Source organism: Artibeus jamaicensis, unplaced genomic scaffold (assembly GCF_021234435.1).
Source record: "Artibeus jamaicensis isolate MK-2021 breed Jamaican fruit bat unplaced genomic scaffold, CSHL_Jam_final contig_354, whole genome shotgun sequence".
Lineage (NCBI taxonomy): Eukaryota > Metazoa > Chordata > Mammalia > Chiroptera > Phyllostomidae > Artibeus > Artibeus jamaicensis.
The window spans coordinates 42,199,999-42,219,534 of NW_026521803.1; the positions used below are offsets into that span (position 1 = coordinate 42,199,999).

At 37.7% G+C, this 19,536-nt stretch overlaps 1 protein-coding gene across 1 annotated transcript in view; it reads left to right on the forward strand.

Annotated features, from left to right (window-relative positions):
• The window catches only part of CCDC102B (coiled-coil domain containing 102B), a 147,890-nt gene that overhangs the window by 118,355 nt on the left and 9,999 nt on the right, over positions 1-19,536 (forward strand). Inside the window, exon 7 of the mRNA XM_037145438.2 lies at positions 4,713-4,816. Within this exon, the coding sequence (XP_037001333.2) occupies positions 4,713-4,816 (104 nt within the window). The remainder of the gene's footprint in view (positions 1-4,712; positions 4,817-19,536) is intronic.

Genomic DNA, 19,536 nt, shown 5'->3' on the forward strand with positions numbered 1-19,536 from the left:
TGCATTGCTACCTTAGCTCATAGAAAAGCTGTAGTTTATAGACCTCAAAGGTCAATGAATTATCAGCAATACAGGTATTCAGTGCTAGCTTCTTTAACATTTCTTAAACATTTTAACAACTGTCCAATAGGCAATGATGCCACTTACTTTAGATGGAAAATACTCAATAGAAATTTAACAGCCAGTTTCATGAAATCTTGAAATTCAATGACATATTTGAGGCCTGTATGAAAACTAATAAATAAGTCTAGTACATCACACTTATCATGACAGGTTACAAGACCACAGGATATTTTATATTCTGTTGAAATAAAATCACTTTTTAATTTTTAATACCTTAGTAACAATTACTTGGAATCATTGAATTTAACTCACCCAAGTATTTCTATGCAGGTAGTAAATAAGATGTCATAATTAAAGACATAATTATTACAACATTGAAACATACGTATAATCCTGTAACACAAACCATATACTTAGCAAATTTCTTAAAATGCTACCATTTTCCATCTCCAAGAAATTTCAGGAAGATGTTCTGGTTGACTTTAGTGATTTTTTTTCAGGTGAAGAAAACATTGTGGTGCAATCCTTAATAAGTTTAGAATATTTCAGTTCCAATTATAAATATCTGTACAAAAGTTCGTCTTAATTATGTGAAGTGGACGTGTTGTGGTGCTCACTCATCTCTTACAAGGGCTCTGTGTCGCTCGGGTTGGGCTCAGGGAATTTGTGAACGGGAAGCGCACCTAAATTTGTGCCATCGTTCCTCATTAGCTTAATTACATCGCAAGCTGGACAGATTATAAAGACACCCCACTGTGGATGCCCTGAAGCGGAACTGGAGCAGATTGGCCAGAAGAACTTGCCAGAATGCTCAACATGTCACTTCAGTTTCTGTGACAGAAATCGGTCTTGGTCAGTTGCTAATGGAAAGATACATCAAAACAGATTATCTACGGCTTCTGCTTAGATTTATGATACAAATCATACGCTGATGTTTGCAACAACTAACATGCTTTTCTAGTTTTTTCTTTGTTTCATTTTGTTTTCCTTCTTTTTTTGATGCTAGGAAAATATTTTTCAGGAATAACAGCTTCTTTTTAGCTGAAATTACTGCCTCCATGTCACCAAGACTTAAGACTATGGCTGGGACCTCGTTATATTGCCAGCTTGATCAGATTATAAGATACAGTTTCAATATATTTTTCTAGAACCATAAATTTTTGGCAATCCACTCAGATTCCCGCCAGACTGTCTGGGGCCTTACCAGAGTAGTAATAGGAACACAGCAATTATTCTGTACTCACCGTAAATATTGAACTGGATTTATCTGGCATATAAATGTTGTAGGGTGCTACTGACATAGAACTTTAACAATTATGCCCTATTTTCTTGGCAAAAATTTTGAACACAGTAGAAGGACATCTGTTGCTTTAGCCTACCTAGCATCCATTTGTTCCCTTTGTTAAAAACATGCAAACACTATTCCAAGCACATGAAATCCATAGATGAATAAAATGTTTATCCCTTAAGCATGGAACTTGCATTGCGGTGGAGAAAGACCAGACAGTTCATATATAAATCACAGGACTGTTAGAAAATACACCAGTGGTCTTGCTTTGGGTGTAGATCACGGTATTAAATACAGTGTTTGGCCTCAGATGTGAGTAAGTACATAAAAGATGTGAAAGAAAATGAGTCATTTAGATATATGGTGAGAGCTACAGCCAGAAAACAACGACCATAATTTAGCTGGACTGGCTGGTAAAGCTGAGTGGCAGGTAGGATGGAGCACCCAAGGAAAGCACCCAAGAAAAGCGCTATCTACTCTCCAGGCTGGGGTCACCGCACTGACTTCTGCCCACAGTGGGTTCCAAGGCTCAGTAGCAGCAGCAGCACCAGGAGCCTGGTGACATGAAACGTGTGTGAGCTCCACCTGAGTCCCACTGAATCATTCATGGTCTGTACCTTGGGCAGTTTTTACAGCACTTAAACTCTGCTTAAAATTAGTTTCAAAGTACACTCATCTTTTATTGTAAAGTTTATAAAATCTTGGCATAGATTTATTTATTTATTTATCTTTAGAGGGGAAGGGAAGGAGACAGGGAGAGAAATATCAATGTGTGGTTGCCTCTCATGCGTCTCCTGCTGGGAACTGGCCTGCAACCCAGGCATGTGCCCTGACTGAGAGAATCAAACCGCGATCGTCTGGTTCACAGGCCCATGCTCAATCCACTGAGCTACACCAGCTAGGGCAGATCTTGGCATAGATTTAGAAAATACCAGTGTCTAAAAAGCTCAGCCAGTATTTTGGTATTATTTTTTTAAGTAATTTTACATAAGAAATGTTATGCGGTACTCACAATGTTGTAAGGAATTTGTTTACAACTTAAATGACATAAAGTAGCATTATGAAAGCTAAATAAACATTTTAATGTCTGCAGAATGTTCCATGAGAGTGATACACTGTAGTTAAATATAATACTTTTAGTAGCGATTAAGGTCAATTTGACTTTTTTCAGGATTATACTAAAAAATATTATACAAGAGCTTCTAATGATTCTGATCTTATTTTTTTCAGACATTTCAATACATGAGGAATTAAAAAACATGAATGTTAAGATTTTTGGTATACATCCCCAAGATACATTGCCAAATTTATATTCTCTGATTACTGCACTTTTGAGTATAATAAAGTAACTTTCACTTATTAAAGCTTTATATTCTATTCAAACTCTAATGTTTTTCATGTATTTAGAACAAAGTATTCGTTAAATATGTACCAGTATCTGTGAGTAAGCTTTTCAAGGAGTTATTATATACCCCATATTTGTGTCCATATACTGAAATCCAAAATGATAGCATAGAAGCCAAAAATATATAAATTGAAGAAAAATGTTAAAAATAGCATTATTCATAAACGTCATTTAGAAACTATCCTTGGAACTCACAATGTAATTGCCAAATATAAGTATTTTTTTCCAAGCAGATATTTAGGAAAGAAGATAAAATGCAAAATAATAGGAGTTTCCAGAATAATATTGTCAAACATTATTAGCCTATTACTTTATTGTTTTAATTTTTATCTTGATCATATATAAGGAAATTATAATATTTCTTAAAATTTATCTGTAATGAGGCATAAATGTTGCATATTCTGACTCTTCCCCAAGTAATAAAAATATGCAAGAGTATATCCAAGAAGCAAAAATTAGTCTGTATACTAAGCACACTGAAATTTTATAAGGCCTTTTATGTAGTGTATACAATATGACTGTACTCTAATAAATCCTTTTTAATATTCGAAAAATAGCATTCTGTTGACTTGAATAATTTCAGGTAACAGAGTGATTTAAATGAAACATAAGCCTTATATATTATCAAATGTGCATTACATGAACAAATGCAAAAGACAGAACTAGAGAAATGCATAAGCTCTGTAAAAATGTCCTAACTTAACACTTCCCAAGGTAAAGTGGAAACTAGGAAAAGGGAGGACCACAGAGACCTGCACAGGCTTGATAAGGGTGAACATTTAAGGTAGGAAAGTAAACTTGGACACTGTGAATAAAAAGAATCTCGTAGTTGTACATGAACTTGGGAATTGGGGCTGTCGACAAAATATGAGCATTGCTACCATTTTCATTTGAAATTCAGAAACAATATCTGGGTGTTCATTTTGACATACTTTAGCAAAGTTTAGTCCACGCCACAAACAACTGAAGACAGGCTTTGCAGAAAGGTGTTATTTTGTGTGTGTATGAAGAAAAGTAGTGTTTTTTTTCTCCCTGGAAAATAATAGCACCAACCTAAAGTTATACATTCTTCCTAAGGCTTAAAGTGATTTAAGTAGGAAAGCACTGCTTTAGCGATCAGGGGACTGAAATCAGGTTTCATCTGTAGCAAGAGTTTGAGTTTTTGCATAATAAGAGCGATTTTATTACCCTTACAATTGTGTTAGATACTAAAATTAGGTTTATTTTCCTGTAGTGCCCTAGGACAGCAAGCTACTTGGAGAGGCAAGAGTTTTATCTTGAGGCTTGAAATTTATAAATTTATTTAAATTTCCATAAGATTTTGAAATATTCGATTGGACGAATCTAGTGGCTAGAAATAATTGTGAGGTAAGAGAGGACAGGAAAACCATCTAATCCTAACCTATTAAACTTCCATACGGGCAATGAAGAAAATACTTTGAGAATTTAACTGGAACACTTTAAAAATATTAGCATTAATGATTAAATTGGAAGAACACAATAAGGGTATTTTTTTCCTAACAAGGGACAGTTCAAAGCCAAGACCTCAGTGTGCTCAGAGTGAGTCATGGTCCATGCTTAAACTTGCATTTCCAGAAATGTGACATTGTGCATGAGCCATTCCAACTTACGAGGCTTGTGACACTCCCAAAACCTCAGAATAATGAGCTCAGGGTCCAGGACTGTGACACAGGCAGAGGGGCAGGGCTGAAACGTGGAAAAAGTGCCTAGATAGAGATGTTGTCAAATATGCTCGAGTCCATGGAGATGTTCATTTTATTAGTGAATATATATTAATTATATTATGAAAAAATAAGTGAATATTCCCATATACTCATGCACAGATATTAAAGAAACTTGTGCATGATAAGAATGTGCCATGCAAAAAAAAATAGACCTTGCTTTTAAAAGGATTTTCTCAATCATTTAAGTTAAGCATTTTTCCTTTGTTTCCAGCTCAATGATGCCCTGAATCAGATCCGTAAACTGCAGAGGTCGCTGGATGACCAGAAAGAAGCAAAGGAAAACTTGGAAACTGAACTCAGGCACTTACAAAACCGGTAACTACTTCACACACATACACAAACTCTTCGATTCAAGATGGGGACATGAGACGAGAAAATCTTGGTATTGTTTCTCATATTTGTCTTAAATATCACTATCATCATTTTCATTAACTAGAAATATTAATGAAGGAAGCTTCTAACTCTTACTATTTTTTGCTTAGTAGATGTTGTATGGTAAATAAATTTGAATATGTAAAAGCAACTTTGTTTCTAAAAGGTGGTTTTCTTTTAAAAAATGTTTTATTGTAGGGGAGAAGGAAGGGAAGTTAAGGGGAAAAAGGGGGAGGGATTTGGAGGAACAAATAGGAAGGACACAGGGATGAGAACTAAGGGGGGTGGAAATGGGAGGGAGGTGGGGAGCAAGGGGTGGGGGAGGCTGGGATGGGAAAAATAGACAAAAAACTGTACTTGAAAAATAACTAAATAAAATTAATTAAAAAAAGTTTTATTGTTTATGCTGTTACAGTCATCCCAACTTCTCCCCCTTTGCCTGGCCTCCGCTTCCATAGTCAATCCCCACACCATTGTCCATGTCCATGGGCCCTTCCTGTATGTTTCTGACTATTCCCTTCACTGTCTTTTAATCAGCCCCTGCCTCCCCCTCCCCTCTTACGGCTGTCTGTCTATTCCATGACTCAGTGTCTCTGGTTTCTTTTGCTCATTAGTTTATTTTGTTCACCGATTCCTCTTATATGCAAGATCATACAGTACATACCTGAAAAAAATCCCAAAACACCAATTCTAAAACGTTTATGCACCTCCATGTTCATAGCAGCACTATTTACAATAGCCAAGATTTGAAAACAGCCTAAGTGCCCATCAGTAAATGAGTGGATGAAAAAAAATGTGGCGCATTTACACAATGAGATACTATGCAGCAAAAAGAGAGAAGGACCCCCTGCTGGGGCAACGACATGGATGGAACTGGAGACTATAATGCTAAGTAGAATAATAACAGATGCAGAATTTCTGAAAGGCAGGAGGAGCTTTCCAGAGCACATTTCACATAAAGCAGAAAGAATAAGAATCTATGCAAGAAAAAGTAAGTTGTAAACCATACAATGGGTTGGGTCATTGATAAAAGAAGCAGTGTATTAAATAAAAGTAATGGTTTATGAATTGGAAGACAAGGGGAGATGTCTTTTTTATGTATGTCGTAGGGGTGACACATTGTGTGAAAAATGTTTTCACCCAAGAGAGGTGACAATAAATGTGGTATAATTCTCGCTACAAAGCAAAAGTGGCAGAGGCATCCATGTGATTTGCACTGTGAAGATAAGGTGAGATCGCACTTTAATTTATACAAATATTCTCAGAAACGTAATTGATTGCCTGTGATTGAAGCTAAGAAAAAGCAATAAGCACCTTTAAGAAACTAAAAAAGCTTTTGCTTTTTTCTGGGTGGACCTTTGGCAGTAAAACCACGGAGGAGCCCACAGCACTGGAAGGTATTATCTCGGTATAAATCAGACTGAAATAAAGCAGCAATTTTCTTCTGAGTTGATTGAACAAAGCCACGTATAAAACTGCACTTAGAGGGATATTTCCTTAAGACCTTTTGATACAGCACAGTATAGTGTCTCATATTTCAGTTTTAAAGATAAAGAAATCAACATTAAAAAGATGCTACATAAACTTACACAGTTATTTCCAAGCGAAGCCAACTTGTAAAACTTAATTCAGTTAAAATATGTCTGGTTTTCCTCACCTCCCCATTAATTAGTGAGAAAATGAAAACTTACTAATTGAAGAGTGAGTAAAGCTTACCTTTATATGGTAAATTAGCTTGTGTCTTACTACAAGGCTTCGTCATTTACTGAGCCTCCCTGACTGCCCCTTGTGTCTTTCTCTAACTGGGAGGAAGGTCTGACCAGCAGGAATCCAAGGATGGGTGGTAGGGAGGCACACAGGCCGGCCAGCTGCTGGCCTTCCCCTGGCCCCTGAGGGTGTGCCGCCAAGATATTTGCTAGTCTGTAGAGTAATGGCTATTTCATGTTCCAATAACGAAATATGAACTCCCTTCTTTTGGGTTGACATTCCTCTTGCCAAACTGGTTCCATCTTGAATGTTTCCAATGTAGCCTCCACTGTCTCCCATCCCATCCCTTATAAACCACCTGACTGAGGGATACGCTCAGCTGCAACCTTCCGTGTGGAGCCTCAGAGGGGCTCTCATCTCAGCCACGAGCAGAACTGAGTGCAGCTCTGAGAAGCTCAGGGCACCTCCCTCTGCCTGACCACGTTTCTCTGCTTTTCTGCATCCATGCTGCACATTGATGTGGGGCAAGGAGAGGCATCTGCCTCCCAGGATCCCAAATACAGGTGGAAAACAAGAGTGTCCCTGTGTCCCGTCCTCAACACCTGACTCACCTTCTGCAGCAGTTCCTTCCACACAACACGACTCCAGACCAAAGCACATAAAGGTGAAATTAAAAACTCTTCTGGAAAGTTTACTATCCTCACAGTCCCAGAGCCAAAAAGAAGTGGCTGTTCATTTTCTCACTGTGTCATGTCCCACAGGTACCATATCTGCTCTAGATCTGGACAACCGGGATAAGCAGACGGGGCAGTTCCCTCTACTATCTCAGTACAGACTCTAGTTGTAGGTACCACCTACAAGGCTGCTATTTACCATTGGTGCTTCCATATATCGATTCACTTCATCCTCATAAGACTTCTGTGCTTGGACCTAGGTTTTATGAACCCTAATGAGGGAATTGAGGCCCAGTAGGTTAAGTGGACAGGATTGTAGTAGAAAGCACTAGAAGAGGGCTAAGCCTCACTCAGGAATGGGATTTTCTTAGTGGACCTCTGGTTTGTACAGATAATGGTTTAAGACTGTTATTGGCTTCGGTGACTTCCCTACTAAATGTTGGAAACAAAAAGCGTTTTTAGTTATATCTTGCTGTATAGCAAATTATGCCAAATATTAGTGGCTAATCAACCAATGATCCTCACTATTCAAGATCCTGTGGGTTGACTGTGCTTGAAAAGTTGGTTCTTCTGCTGAGTGTGATGTTGGAATTGGCTTGGTTGCTCTTGAGTTTACATTCAGTTCCAAGTTTGGTGCTGGGATGTGGGAGATGGTCTCACTCAGATGTCTGTGTCCTGGGGCTTTTTCTCCATGTAGTTAGTTTCTAATCACTGAATAGTGCAACCTGTGCTTCCAAAATGGTAGCTTGTTCCCAAGAGGGTAGAGTGGATTTTTGCTTTAGCTTCTGGATCCCTGCTTGGCCTCTTAGCCACACTTCCTCCAAAATACTTGGTCACGCACCACAGCCAGACAAAAAACACTACAAACAACAGAATTACAGACCAATATCCCTGATGAACATAGATGCAGAAATCCTTAACAAAACATTAGCAAACAGAATTCAGCAAAACATGATAAAGATCATGAATTATGAGCAAATGTGTCTTATTCCTGGGATGTAAGGCTGATTTTCAGTATATGAAAATCAACTAACAGGACACACCACATAAACAAAATGTAGGACCAAAAACCATATGATCATATCAACAGATGAGAAAAGGTATTTGACAAAACCCAACATCCATTATGATAATAAAAAAACAACTCTCACCGAAGTGGGAGAGAGGACACACGCCTCACCACAGGAAAGGCTGCGTATGACAAACCCACAGCTAACAGAGTCAGTAGTGAAAAGCCAAAAACATTTTTTTAAATCAGGAATGAAACAAGGATATTCACCTTTACTGCAATTCATCAACATTGTATTGAAAGTCTTAGCCAAAGAAATCAGATAAGAAAAAGAAATAAAAGGCATCCAAATCAGAAAGGAATAACACTATCACTATTTGCAGATGACATAATACTATAGAAAATCCTAAAGGTTCTACCAAGCAATTACTAGAACTCATAAATGATTTCAGTGAAGTAGTGCCATTCAAACAAAATTAGTATTTAGATATCAGTTGCATTATAGACACCAATTTCAAATTAGAAGAAAATGGAATGAAGAAAACAGTCCCATTTAGAGTTACATGAAAAAGAATAAAGTACCTAGGAATGGATTTAACCAAGAGATAAAAGACCTGTACTCTGAAAACTCTTAAGACATCAAAGAAAGAAACTGAAAACATCCAAATACATGAAAGGACATATCATGCTCATGGGCAGGAGGAATTAACATCATTAAAATGTCCATACTACAAAAAGCAATCTACAGATTCAATGCAATCCCTATCAAGAGACCAATAGCATTCTTCACAAAGATAGAATAAATAAACCTAATATTTATGTAGAACTACAAAAGATCCTGAATAGCCAAGCAATATTGAGGAAAATAAAAACTTGGAAATATCACATTACCTGTTATTGAATTACACTATTGACACAAAACTATTGTGATCAAAACAGCATGGTACTGGCATAAATACAGCACATAAGTCAATGGAACAGAATAGAGAGCTCACAAATAAACCCTCACCTATGTGATCAATTAACCTATGACAAAGGACGCAAGAGCATACAATGGGGTAAAGATAGTTTATTCAATTAATGGTGTTGGGAAAACTGGATAGATACGTGGCAGAAACCCAAAAAAGCCACTTTGTTACTCACATACAAAAATAAACTCAAAATGGATTAAAGACTAAAATGTAAAACTCAAAACCATAAAATTCCTAGAAGAAAACATGGGCAGTAAACTCTTTGCACTCACTCTTAATAGTATTTTTTGGATATGTTTCACAGGCAAGGGAAACAAAAATAAAAGAAACAAGACTATGTCAAACTAAAATTTTTGCACAGTGAAGGAACCCAACAAAACACAAATACAACCTACTGAATGGAAGAAGATATTTGCCAATGATACATCTGGTAAGGGGTTAATCTTCAAAATATATAAGGAAATCATCCAATTTAACACCGAAAAACAAACAATATGATTTAAGAATGGACAGAGGACCTAAAGAGACATTTCTCCAAAGAGGACCTACAGATGGCCCACAGACATATGAAACGATGCTCAACATCACTAATTATCAGAGAACTCAAGCAGAGTTTGTATTGATCGAGCAGAGTTTGTATTGAACAACCTACTGAACGAAAACAATTTGTGGTAGGGAAATTTAATATTTTATTGCCATGCCTCAGATGCATGTAAAATGTGAAGTAATGTATAGAAAATAGTTTGCCACTGGTGATTGTCATGTTTTTAATAGTGCCTCTCTTACAACTTGACTCTTGCAGAGATTAATAAAAATATATGCAGAAAGGAGCTGTTAGACAGTTGCCTTTCAACTGGGCTGTTGAAAACATGGTGTTGGGCCCACGTCCCAGGAGGAGCTGTTGCTACGCAGACTTTAAAGATGATCGAAGAGCTCATAGATCCACTGTGCATATCTCACTGCAAAATGCAAAGGCCTTTGGTGCCCTGGCCCGGCCCCAGCTCACTTCTAGGAACAAGAACGTGATTGGTATGGGAAACAAAATAGTCTCCAAAGCATTGCTGCCTTGGCTGGTGTGCAGCCCCTCCTACTGTTTGTGAATTTGGGGCATATTACACCAGAAGGAGTGGAAAGCTGGAGGACGGTTATTTCTGATTTCAATGCATTTTTATCTGTTAATGTGATCCATTTCTAAATCACTGCCTACTTAATTTAATTCTAAAATTTTCTCTGCACCCATTTTTCCCTTCATACTTCTATTTCTCAGTAAATTAATTCCAAATGAACAATGTTATGTGATAAACTAAATGAGACTGAATTCTTATTTTGGAATTCCAAAATAGCTCCATCACCTTGGAATTTTCCAACACTCCTAAATTCCTTGTTTTTATCTTCAATGCTTAATTACTTAAGTGTAGTAATTAAGGAATTACTTAATTACTTAGTGTGTCACCCCTAAATTAATAAAATGACATTATTCACAGTAAAATTTTTAGTCCTTCCATTTTTAAGTCAAGCTTTTTCTTTTTCTTGTGTAAGAATCATCATCTTTATGTTCCATAGTTACAATATTTTAACCTCTTTGAAAGTAATGGGTAACTTATCTACTTTTATTCTGTTTCCTTCCCTTGTTTCTCCCCAATTACAATTCTCTTCTTTGTTGGCCCCAATGTTCGTTCACTATTCCCATTCTTCCAGCTTCACCCAGGATTGGCAGATGCCCTCGGGTGACTGTCTGCTTCCTGTGACGCTGTCATCTCTTGCTTTGTTTCCAGGCCACATTTTCTAGTGGCATCGTGGGAGACTTTTCTTTTCAGAAGCCTTGGCTCCTGACCACCTCAGAATTCACCTGTGTTTTGGGAAAGCTGGCCTTCGAGTCTTGAATTTGTCACTCCAGTCCCCTGTGTCCCTGGACGCCCATCTCATTTCCTCCCAGTCCCGCCCAGCAGCGGCTCTGTGCTCATGCCAAGCCAGGGCAGAACCACTGTCTCCTCCAGGAAAAGAGTGAAAAATGCTTGGTGCTCATCCGCTCACATACATAAGGTTCTCTCATCTCCGCAGTTCCGTCCCACCTAGTTCCGCTGCACCTGAACGTTTCAGATACCTTCAAAAATATGATTTTGCAATTTGGCCATTTATTTTCTAGTTGCTGTTGGCAGTTGCCTTGGCCTGGGGTGATCGCTTTTCTCTTATTTAGAGCAGAATTCCCATGAATTAAATTTAAACTCATATGATGTCACCTTGTTTTTTTAGCTACAACACAGTTTTCAGATTCTGACTTCATCCTCATAGGATTGTTCCATCTACCAATCTGAGTAGCACTGTGGAACATCGTTTTGGATACGATTTTCTGGGTCCCCTCAGTAGCTATTCATCTGATGATACTGGTCCCTTGGCTGCGGAGAACCAGATGGTTGTGGCACACTCAGAAGTGTCTGCACTAATAGCGTGCTGCGTTGGAGACACTGGGAAATTCTCACATTGGTGAGTTGCCGGGAGACAGCACTCTGCCTTCAGTCCCTGTCTACTCAAGTTCTCTCTCTCCCCACCGTGGAGACCCCAAGACCAGCAAATGACCAATGCCTTTAAATTCACTAGGCCCTCGGGATTAGAAGGGCGTTTTGGGAATAAAAGCCACAGGGAGGCACCTGCGGTGCCTGTGAAGGCCTTCACAGGGGCTGAGCTAGGACCTGCAATGGGGAACCGAGGCGCCCCCTGAGGCAGGTCTGCAGCTTTGCCCACAGCATCTGCCCTGTTCATCACTGAGTGATCGCCCCCAAGTTTGCACTCCCACGGGGCTGGTAGAAATCAAAACACGAGAAGCAGCCCCTGGGAGCTGCCCACGCGTGCCCACAAAGCTGTAAGAATTATTACGGAGACGGGGTCCAAGAAAGAGAGCAGATGCAGGGGAGGGCAAGGGGCGAGGCAGTGGGGGGGGGCATGCTCCGAGTGCCCGCTCCCATTTTTCCAGATCCATGTATGGGTCTCTTTTATATGGAATACAAATAGGTATTGCTTTGAGTCAATGAGAGTTTTGTCTTTTGGAAAAGGGTATAAAATATTTACAAAAATGTCATAAATAAATTAGTGAGCTTCCCCATCCTTGCCTGTCTGTGTTGGCTGCTGTCTGCTCTCTGGCCTCCTGCAGGCTCCTGCTTCCACGGTTCCTCCTCCACCCCAGGTTCGGAGGCTCCATTTGAATTTTGTTTCTACTACAAGTCACTGCAGTTATTTTGTGAAATCTTGGCATACAATTACATTTTAAATGTCCCCCAGATGAAGACTTGCTCATTTTTCTATTTGCCTCTGTGCTTGCTGACCTTGTAGAAATACACAAATAAAAATATAGAAGCTGGAGACGAAAATGCAGTTTTATTAGGCAAATTTTATTTTACCATGACTTTGTTGACAACTGTTAAGGCTTTAGATGTAAATCAATGATGAACATTATTGATGTTCATAAATGGTCAACCCATACCACAATTTCCAAATTCCCAAATTCCTAAATTTGTGTCACTGTTTGGGGGATGGAAGTCTATCTGTATGTCTATGTATCTTGGGGACAGTTCCTTGAGTACTTTTCTTTATGTTTTCCATCCAGTGAATAGTCATAATATAGTTTACAATTAAACTTCTAAAAAGGATCAAATTTATATTTACTAATGTATATAGTGGGGATTAGACCCAGATTAGTATTTTTTAGAACATTCATATCTTAAAGTTGTTTTTGTTGAAAAGGAAACATCCTAATATAAGTATGTAGTTAAGCTCAATGTAATTGTAAAGAATTCATTTGGTTTGCATGTTGAAGTGTTTAAATTACAGCTGGGGAAAACTTCAGATGCAATGTGATGTGTTACTTTTCTTTTCTGTGTTTTTTTTCCTCCTGGTTATCATCAGTTATTCCTTCAGCAATGCCAATATATGTTTGCCCCATTTTTTCTGCATTATTTTCTCTCCAAACATCTTAAACATTTAGGGGTTTTTGCCCTCTGAATTATAAGAGAGCTTTTCAAATTTGCTAAATTTTCATTGCTGTTAGCAACCTTACTCAGAACAACTTCAAATCTCTTTTACATGTTTGGATTCACCTTTCTCTTATCTCTAATATTAGTCAGTATCTAATCACAGTCTCTCCTTCTAATGCTTCGTGTTTCTGTCTTAAAGGTCACCTGACCTTGCATCCTGTGGGGGATACCTAGCAGAGTTAAATGCACACTCAACTTCAAAATCTAAATTTTCTTGGAATGTTTACTCTATTCTGACTTCCTTTCCCTTTCTCATATTTTCCTTCAATCAAATGTCCTTGCTGTTCATTTTCTTCTGTTCACTGTTTTGTTGATTTAAATTTTCTTATATGAGAAGACATGTGTTCAGGTCAAATTACCTACATTTTAATAAATTCATTTTTTCTAAAACTTTTTGAAGAATTCATAAATTGTGGTCCCAGTGGGACAGAGAAAACATGACGGGTTCAAAATTATAACAGAAATGGCAGTTACCTTGACAATTTAGATGGTGAGTCATAGGGGCGAGGGATAAGAATAAAACTTGTTCCAGCTGTTGACTTTCAGGCAATGAGAACTGCAGCAATTTGGCAGTTAGTCATATTTGAGATGCTCTGACACCTTCCCATTAAAATACCTATCACACATCGCAAAATCTTCAAGCATTTCCACAGCACCGAGAAAGAATATGTTGGAACCTTCCAGTGTGGAGAGAGCCTGGCGCTTCTGTGAAGAAGCATCAGGACCTGCCTGCCCGACCTGGGGCTTTGGCGTTCTTTCTCTCTAGTTCTGCCCCACCTCCACCCCACTCGCTCTTCTTTCTACCTACCCTACTTTAATTTCTCTCCACCCTTTGTTTCAGAAGAGTGTGCATTTTGTAGGCAGTTCTTAAATGGCCAAAGGGGTGTTTTTCACGTTTCCCCTTTGCTCACTATTGTTTTTTGTTGTTGTTGAATTCTCCCCTCTTCTTCCAACAGGAATTCTTGGCAAGGAAAAAAAAGAATATCAGCTACTGCAGAAAATATGGCATAAATAGTTGACTTCCATCCCTATGTGTTAAAGGTTTTCTGCTTGGCCCTGATTGTAATATGGTTTATACCACAGTTTCTATACTGTCTATTATAATCCAAGTTTGGTACTTTGAGTCTCATTTAACCAAAAATGCATAAAGTTATGCAAAGATGGTTAACTGCTGACACATTTCTTCAGTGTTTTATGGTCTAGACTTGTGATGTAGTAGCTCTGGTCATTTAAATGTTACTTGGGATTTAATATAATACATTGGCAAAAACAGTGAAGCAAATTATCTTAAGAATAAGTACATTAAATGTGTTTAATATGCAGAATATTCTCTCATTCCTAAGATTTTCCTTGTGGCTTCTACAGCAATTTAGATAGATCAGCAGGTTTGCATTACTACAGAATATTAAGCATTCTCTCAAAAGGAGCTGACCCATTCTCTATTCTACTCAATTTCCAGCTTTGAAAATTAAAATTTTAAACAGTGCTGGGGAACAGAAATACGATGGGATCCGGGTATAAGCCATATTAAAAAAAACAGAAGTTGATAAAATTAACTGTAATAATATAGTATATTTAGCCCAACTTGTCCAATACATCACCATTATAAGTCTGCAATAAATATAAAAATGTGATAAACAAATAAGTAGAAAGGTATTCTATGCTCATGATTTACAAAAAAAATAATATTGTTAAAATGTTCACATGACCAAAAGCAAGCTACTGATTCAATGCAACTCCTGTCAAAATTCCAATGGCATTTTTTACAGAAATAGAAAGAAAAACATAAAATCCTTATGAAATCACTAAAGGCTCTGAATAGCCACCAGATCTGGAGGCTACACACTCTCCTGATTTCAAACTATTTATTACAAAGCTACTGTAATCAGAACATTATTGTATTGGTATCAAAAGGCATATGGATTAATGGAACAGAGTAGAGAGCCTTGAACCTACACATACATGGTCAATCAATTTACTACAGAGGAGCCAAGAATACGTAATAAGGAAAAGACAGTCCCTTCAATAAATCATGTTGGGAAAACTGTACATGATAAAGAATGAAATGGGATGACTGAAATGAGCTCAAAATAGTTGAAAGATTCTAATGCAATTCCTAAGATGCTGAGAACACAGGTGTAAGCATTGAGACGCTAGTCTTGATGCTGACTTTTTGAACCTGACTTCTAACGCACAGGCACAATGGGAAACATAAACAGGTCGAACTACATCAAACTAAAAACTTTCTGCACAGCAAAGGACACCATCAGCAAAAGAAAAGCCAACCTACTGAAAGGGAGAAACTGCTTACAAATTGCATATCTGATAAGGGGTTAATACTGAAGATAGATAAAGTAAACTTACAAACTCCATAGCCAAAAACACCCAAACGATCCAGTTTAAAAACAGGCAGAAGATCCCGACAGACAGTTTTCCAAGAAGACATGCCAATGGCCAACAGGCATATGAAAAGGTGCTGAACATCACTAGTCACCATGGAAACGCAAATGAAAACCACAATGAGATAGCACCTCACACAAGTTACAATGTTTGTTATCAAGAGGACAAGAGATGACAAATGTTGGTGAGAATGTAAATTGGCGCAGCCACTGTGGCCGACAGTATGGAGATGACCACTTGACCCTGCAATTGCACTTCTGGGAATTTACCCAAAGGAAACAAAAACACTAATTTGAGAACATACCTGCCACTCTGTGTTTGCTGCAGCATTGTTGACAGTAGCCAAGGCGTGGAAAACCAGAGTGTCTACTGATGGGATGGGCAAAAAAGATGTGATATCGTATGTATATATCCACATAAAATAAGATCTCATTTGTAATCATATAGATGAATTTTAAGGATACTTTGCTATGTGAAATAAGTCACAGAGAACAAATACCATGTGATCTCACTTACTTGTAGAATCCAAAAAACAAACAAGCACCAGCTCATGGATTCGGAAAACAGATGGCCAGTTGCTGGAGGAGGGGTGGCTGGTGAAGGGTAGGCAAAATGCAAGGAGGGTGTCAAAAGGCACCAGCCTCTGGTTAAAAAGTAAATAAGTCCTGGGGATGTGACATGCGGCACAGTGGCTAGAGTTAATTATACTGCATCCCATGTTTGAAAGTTGCTAAGAGAAAATCTTAAATGTCTTCGTCACAAGAAAAATAAATTTTTGTAACCATGTATGGTGGCAAGTATTAATGAAATTTACTGTGGTAATCATAGTATATACAAATATTGAATCATTGTGCTGCACACCTAAAACTAATATAATGTTCTGTGTCAGTTATGCCTGAAAAGAAGTGAAGTATTTTTTAAAGTCTGTGTTCATTTTGCACGTGAAGTGGTACAGCCCTGTCAGGAGCAGACAGGTTACTGTTGCTCAGAAGCCACTGGCGACTCGTGGCCACCATCCTGGCAAGTGCAGAGCAAGCTGTGAGGCACGGAGGATTTAAATTCCTTCCTTCTGCAAATAGTAGTGCACATTGGAGAAAAAGCAAGATTTCTTTTAATGCTAATTCCATATTTTCCATATACACTCGTTTATTTAAGTAGATTAGAGTAAAAAAAAAACAGAAGCAAAATTTGAAGCCAATGTCTATTCTAGAAAAACTGAGTTAACTAAGTGGTTTTCTGTCATATTATATTCTAGGCATTTGTAATAGGAAAATGCACACGTTTTAAAATCATATATATGATTTTGGTCTGTTCAGAAGGTGTCTAGCCATGCAATATGAAATGTAGAGACATTTACTGAAGAAGATAAAAGCTACAAGAAACATTGTCTATAGGACAATGATGCCTCAGTCCCCATCAAAGCAGGCACCTTGGGACCTCACACAGTTCTTCCAGTCTCTATCAGCTGCCCTGTCGTATTTTCCTGAATCTCATCAACTGTATGAAATCTCTTGTCTTTTTTTTACCAATTTAAAAAATTTTATTGTTGTTCAAGTACAGTTGTCTACACTTTCCCCCCACCACTCCCCCCTCCCTTCCCAGATTCCAACCCTCCTTGGTTTTTGTCCATGTGTCCTTTATAGTTGTTCCTGAAAACCCTTCCTTGCTTTCCACCCATTATCCCCTCTCACCTCCCCTCTGGTTACTGTCAGATTGTTCCTAGAAATCTCTTTGCTTTCAAAGGTGATTTTAGTTTTGGGAAAAGCCAAAAGTCACGGGCCACCAAATCTGGGCTGTAGCATGGCTGAGTCACCTGGGTGATTTGATCTTTCACCAAAAAACTCTGCATGAGACATAGTGCATGAGATGCATCACATTGTCGTGATGAAGCTGCCAGTCACCAGTTGCCCATGGCTGTGTCCTTCTGAGTCATCTGAGTAGTTCCTGAAGAGGAATGTTCAAGCTTTAATGCAAAATCTGATGCAGATTCAGTGCTCTACTCACTCATTTTGAGTGAGACAGCCACACAGATCATGTGTTCACTCAGTGTCTACCACCCTCACTGACTAGTACAGTGAAGTTGTCATTGTTCATGTATGCACGTTTCAGTCCATTCCTCTCTGGCTGACAAGTTACATCAATGTCATGCAAACCTACTAACAATGGCTGGGCTTTTTGCAGACAGACCTCATGTATATATGTGTGTGTACATACATGAATATAAATTATGACTCTTTGAAATAATTGTATCTTACCTTCTTTTATACATGGAAGGCTCTACTGAGGGCATCTCAGTTGGATTTCAATTTCGGTTCTAGCATTGCTGCATTATTTGATCTTAGACAAATTGCTTCATTTTAAAAACTGTAATACTACTGATTATATGGCTGTTATGGAGATTGGAATAACATATCTGAAAAACCTGGCATAATTCCTGGCATTTATGTTATAATTGACATAATAAAAAGTTCCTCTTAAATTGAAAAGCCTTTAATAAATTAATAGTAGAAAATATCAAGACAAAATTTGACAGGCGCCTTAGTGACATAAGGGCATCTCTGGGAAAATATAGCAAAGGAAGTCATAGAAAGTACTTATCATCGATTAAGTATTGAGCCAGTGAAGTAATGTCTTCACACATATTAACTTTTATTATCTTCACAATAAATCTTGAAAAACTTATAGCTGCTTAGAAATAATTTATCAGAGGCATTATTTGTGCTTCCTTTTTGTTTTATTTTTGTGGAATGGAAGTCCCTGGGCCAATAATTATTGGACCTATGGGAATATATCTTTTGATATCATGTTATAGGTCTGTCTCTTTTCCTGTTGACAATGCATTTCACCAATATTAAATGTATATTGCTAAGATTTAAAGTGAAAACACATTCTCCCCGTTGAACTGTTCTACAACTCAACTGACTTCTGCTTTACTTGAGAACCAGAGGCGTGCGAGACAGAGGCCCACATTCTGACAATCTGATTGTTTGTGCTTGGGGTCACATTGGTTGATGAGATTATGTAACTTTCAGGTACACAATTCTGTAATGCATCATCTGTATATTGCCCTGTATGCTCACCACCCAAAGTCTGGTCTCCTTCCATCGCCATATACGTTCCTTTACTATTATTATTTGGCTTTCCCTGGACCACTTAGCAATGATCAATTTTTACCCCAAGATGCAACTTAAAAATATCCATGTTCTCCCATACTTTGTCCTTAATCCTTCCCTCTGAAATTTTAACATGTAAATTAATTATCTGATTACTCATATTTATATTGAAAAATATCAGTCATAACAGCATTCTGTTTTATTGTTACCAGTGACTTTCTGGAATGAATCTTTTTTGAATGAAAGAAGTATACTGTGTGGGAAAGGAAGTTATTCATGTCAGGAGCATTTACAGTAGTACATGGCTTAAAAATCTTAAATACAGAATTAGTGTTTAAGTTTGAGTTACTCAAATTTAATTATATTTCCCCTTTTATCATTTTCTTGTATACCCTTCAAATTTTATAACATGTGTATATGATAACCCAATTTAGTAAGTTAAACTATGCATCATCAATTTTAGAAAAACCTTAATATTTCTGATTTGCAAGAAAATATGTAACCTTTTGTGGGTTAATATCATTGGTACAAATCTCTTAAAAATCTGCATAATTCGGTGGATTTTTAAAGTTATTAGAGACATTTATGGAATTGTATATTCTGAAAACTCATTACTACACAAAGCATATTACTATCAATCTTTATTTTATAATTTTTAATCAAAGCTACACACATACATATTTCATAAAATCAACTATTCCTAACAGGTCTGTTGAGATGAACAGCATTTCCTAACACTGGCAGATTATTTGCTTCTTTTG